The 4739-nt window shown below is 50.9% G+C and overlaps 1 protein-coding gene and 1 long non-coding RNA gene across 2 annotated transcripts; both read left to right on the forward strand.

Annotated features, from left to right (window-relative positions):
* Nucleotides 1-24: 24 nt before the first annotated feature.
* On the forward strand, nucleotides 25-4470 carry LOC105993906. The gene is made up of 2 exons (XR_001175484.1): nucleotides 25-74; nucleotides 4243-4470. It is a non-coding gene; the product is annotated as an uncharacterized LOC105993906 (long non-coding RNA).
* Nucleotides 1062-4091, forward strand: Rasl11a (RAS-like, family 11, member A). Its single transcript, XM_013027285.1, has 4 exons — nucleotides 1062-1185; nucleotides 1586-1642; nucleotides 1978-2057; nucleotides 3485-4091. Exons 1-4 carry the CDS (start codon nucleotides 1062-1064, stop codon nucleotides 3950-3952), a joined length of 729 nt encoding a protein of 242 aa, XP_012882739.1. The 3' UTR covers nucleotides 3953-4091.
* Nucleotides 4471-4739: the final 269 nt, after the last annotated feature.

The raw sequence follows: 4739 nt of genomic DNA on the forward strand, positions 1-4739 counted from the left end.
AAGGGACAATGTCCAGACCCTAAATTCAAGCCCCAGTATAGGGACACACACACACACACACACACACACACAGAGTTTGAATAAGGAACTGAATTCAAGCCCCCAGTATAGGGGCACGCGCGCGCGCGCGCGCGCGCGCACACACACACACACACACACACACACACACAGGGTTTGAATAATGAACTGAGTGCATGACTTGAGTCCATCAACAATGTTGAATTTGTCCAGAGCTGGAGCTTCCTTGAAGGTAGAACGCTCACTCAGTGCCGAGGAATGAGACGATTCACTCTGCCCGCAGGAAGGATGCTGAGTTGCAAATAATGACTGCCCCCCAGGGGACTGACCGTGTAAGTAAACTCGCCCGGTTACCGAATTCAAAGCTCTTGCCACCGCCCTCTTTTTCCCCCCACCTTTTTCTTTTTCTTTTCTTTTTTAGTATCTTGGGGCTTGAACTCATGGTCTGGACGCTGATTCTGAGTTTTTGTGCTGGTTCTCTCTCTACCATTTAGCCTCCACTTCCAGCGTCCTGACTGGCTTCGCACCGCACCGCGCTCCTCGGATCTCAGCCTCACGAGAGCCTAGGATTACGGGCGTGAGCCACCAGCGCCTTCCAACAGCTCAACCTCAGGCTCTCCCCAGCACTAGGCGGGCTGACTGCTGCAGAGTTGGGTTGGCAAAGCCGGAGCCGAGTCCTCCGGGGCGGCCGCTGGTCCCTAGCCGTTTCTCTGGGCTCCGTGGGCCGAGGAGCCGCGTAGATGCCCTGGCGGAGCGCGTCAGCAGCGAGGCGATGCGCACGGCCCCGGTGACGGTCCCCGCCACCCCCACCCCCGGCTCCCCGCACTCCCCCCACCCCGCTCCGAAAAGGGGCGGGGAATAGGAGGAGCTGGAGGCGGTCCCCGGGCTCCGCAGCGCAGGGCGATCTTTAAAAGCCGCGGGTTTTGATAGCGGTCCCCAGGCTGCTGCCGCAGTCCGGCTCCGCGCGCCCCGCGCCCCCGGCTCGCCCGCACTGCGGCGAGGTCCCGACCGCTCGGCCAGCGCTCCAGCGCGGGGCGCGCTCCATGCGGCCGCCCAACATGTCCGGGCACTTTCTGCTCGCTCCCATTCCCGAGTCCTCCTCCGACTACCTCCTGCCCAGGGACATCAAGCTGGCGGTGCTCGGCGCCGGCCGCGTGGGCAAGAGCGGTAAGTGCGGCGGGGACCCGGCCGTGCACCTGCCAGGGGCCGGGGGAGACCCCGAGCTGCCTCGGCAGAGGCGGGAAGGCCAAGGACCCGAGCACACTGGCGGTTCGGGCGCCGGGAGGACCCCTTCCCCTCCTCCCGTTCCCCCGATGGGTGAGGGGCGTCCACTCCTGGAATCTCGCGTGGGGGTGGCACCTGTTGGGGGATATGGGGTTGCAGGAGGGTGTGCCCGCCCGTCGGTGGGTGACAAGCCCCGCTGGACTTGGGCCGTGTCCCCGAAGCGGGCAGCGCGCGGTTCCGCGCGGGGTGGGCATGGCTCCCCCCAGTGACCCCCCACACGGCAGAGCCCGGGACTGATGGCTCTGTCTGAAGCCTTCCGTTCAGTTTCCAATTTCCTTTTCAGCAATGATTGTGCGCTTCCTGACCAAAAGATTCATTGGCGACTATGAACCCAATACAGGTTAGAATCGCTTCCTGATTTTGTGCTTGTATGTTTCTTTTTGCCGATTCCAGTATAGGAATGAGGAGGGACGCGGGGGGGGGGGGTGTGCTTGAACTCAGAAACTGGGACTTTCCCTTAGCTTTTTCTACCACTTGGTGGTTGGTTGGAGGTAAGTGTCTTAACAGACTTTCCTGCTTTGGTTGGCTTTGAACTGTGATTTTCAGATCTCAACCTCATGAGTAATTAGGATTACAGGTTGAGCCACCGGGCTCTGCTCAGTGTGGAAATCTTTATTTCTTTCTTCATTTCTTTTTTTCCTTCTGTCCTTTAAAGCTAACTCCCCTTCTTTACAGGCAAGCTGTATTCCCGGCTAGTCTTTGTGGAGGGGGACCAGCTATCAATACAGATCCAGGATACTCCTGGGGCCATCCAGGTAAGGACGAAAAGGAGCAAATCACTTTCCCCACCATGCCACTCCTGTAGGGGTGTCTAAACACTTAAAGCATGTGTTTAAATGAGAAGTGGGGGGTTAACTCTAAGAGGGGCAGCTTCCCCCCCCCCACTCTCTCTCAGTGCTTGTCCTAGGTTTTAAACCCTGGTCTCAAGCTCTTTTGTTCAAGGTTGGCACTCCACCACTTGAGCCACACCTCTACAGCTCTTTTGCTGGTTAATTGGAGATAGTCTCACGCTGTCTGGGCTGATTTTGAACAGCCATCCTCGTATCTCAGCTTCCTGAGTAAACTAGGATTACAGATGTGAGCCAGCAGCCTCTGTTAAGCCTCTTGACTCAAACTTTACAGCTCTTCTGGGCCAGCACTACCTGGACGACTTAGGCAATTACCACTTTCAGAGCTCAAAGACCAAACACTTAACAAAACAACAACAAAAATGACAAACTGTAATCTAGGGTATCACTCAGTGGTTAGTGTATGTCTGGCACAAAAGTTGTCCTGGGTCCAATCCTTAGCACCACAGGATGAAAACAAAATATAGGTGGATTTTGGTGGAAAGGGTCTTTTCTCCTGACAATGTTGCCTCACATAAGTAATTGCAATCAGATTACCCCTGGCCAGTGGCATGGAATGCAATTTAACTAACAAGTTACTAATTGCTAAGCTCTACTAGGGAGGAAAGGGCTTGTGGAGGAACTCAAAGAAAGGAATTTGTTTCTGTAACATTCTCAAGAAGTTGCCTGCTAAAAATATTTTTATGGGTTTGGGAATAGATATTTATCTTGGCTTATTTTCAAAGTTTTGTTTATTATGAATTAGTTCCCTAAAACTCTGAGCCATTCTAGTCTGAAGTCATTCTTCAAGTCATCCAGGGTTCACCAGAGAGGGCCTCTCAAGCGGGAGGCGAGGGGCTGTGAGGGGGAGGGTTGAAAATAATCTATGGATAAAAAGCTTATAAAATAATCTAGACTGGGAGCTTGAGAATTTCACTTTGCCTCCCAGAAAGCTCTATTTGCTGAAGCTAGCAAGATCCTGAAAACTATCCTGATTGTGTGTGTGTGTGTGTGTGTGTGTGTGTGTGTGTGTGTACCCATACTAGGGCTTGAACTCAGAGCCTGATCTCTATCTCCTGGCTTTTTCATTCAATGCTAGTGATCTATTACTTAATCACAGCTTCATTTCCAGTTTAATTGGAGATAAGAGTCTCATAGACTTTTCTGCCCCGGCTGGCTTCCAATTATGAATCCCAGATCTCAGTCTCTGGAGTATCTAGGATTAAAGCATGAGCAGCTAGCACCTGGTTCATGATTTCTTTTTGCCATGGTCCTTCATGAGTTACTTTGGGGTCATATTTGTGCTTGTCTCACTGGGGGCTGCTTTGACCTGGTGTCATTTTGATCTTTCTCAGGCCCAAGACAACCTCAGCCAGGCAATGGATTCTCTATCCAAGTGTGTCCAGTGGGCTGATGGCTTTCTGCTGGTCTACTCCATCACAGACTATGACAGCTACCAGTCCATCCGGCCCCTTTATCAACACATCCGGAAGGTCCACCCTGACTCCAAAGTCCCTGTCATTATCGTGGGTAACAAGGGGGATCTCCTGCATGCCCGGCAAGTGCAAACACATGATGGTGTTCAGCTAGCCAATGAACTGGGAAGCCTGTTCCTGGAAATTTCCACGAGTGAAAACTATGAAGATGTCTATGATGTGTTTCAGCATCTCTGCAAAGAAGTGAGCAAGGTGCACAGCCTTGGTGGTGAGCGGAGAAGGGCCTCCATCATCCCCCGGCCCCGTTCTCCTAACATGCAAGACCTGAAAAGGCGCTTCAAGCAGGCTCTGTCTTCTAAAGTAAAATCTACCTCCGCATTGGGGTGACCGCTCTCAGAGACACTGATGTCTTTTTCAATGTATAATGCAGCTACAAAGACTGAATTTCCAGCTGGGCTTCAGTGGCTCATACCTATAAATCCTAGCTACTAAAGAGGTTGAGATCTGAGGATCAGAGTTCAAAGTCAGCCCAAGCAGGAGAGTCCATGAGATTCTTATCTCCTGCTATCCACCAAAAAGCTGGATGTAGAGCTTTAGCCCAAAATAGTAGAACATCAGCCTTGAGTAAAAAAGCTAAGGGACAGTATCCAGGCCCTGAGTTCAAGCCCCAGTACTAGCACACACACACACACACACACCTCCACACACACACAACCAGGTTTTCTCCCATTTTAATCACCCATTCAGAGTTTATTTTTCTAAAGACTTTATTGGTTTTCAAGTGTAAGTGTATTCCTAAAATGTCAGTGATTACCTAGAAGTTGTACAGATTTTTTTTTAAATAAAATAACTTTTTTTTAACTGTAACTACTAGCCACTTTTCCATTAAAGGCAAAATGGCAACATTGCTCTGTTTTCTAAATGTCTATTTATAGAAATTGTTCTTGCACCAGAGCCCAGAAGTGCTCAATGCTTTCCCCAAATCTGAACTCTGATTGGTGTCTTGCAGTAGGGAATGGGTCACGGGGAGGGAGGTTGATGTGGGAGGAAGGGAAATATGTGGAGGAGGAAATGGAACAGAATAACTGCATGATATCTTTAATTGGGGCACTTGGCCAACAGTCATGAAATTGACACTGATTTTCAAGAAGAGAGATACATTATGAACTGATGC

The sequence above is a fragment of the Dipodomys ordii genome, unplaced genomic scaffold (assembly GCF_000151885.1).
Source record: "Dipodomys ordii isolate 6190 unplaced genomic scaffold, Dord_2.0 Scaffold102, whole genome shotgun sequence".
In the NCBI taxonomy this organism is placed as follows: domain Eukaryota; kingdom Metazoa; phylum Chordata; class Mammalia; order Rodentia; family Heteromyidae; genus Dipodomys; species Dipodomys ordii.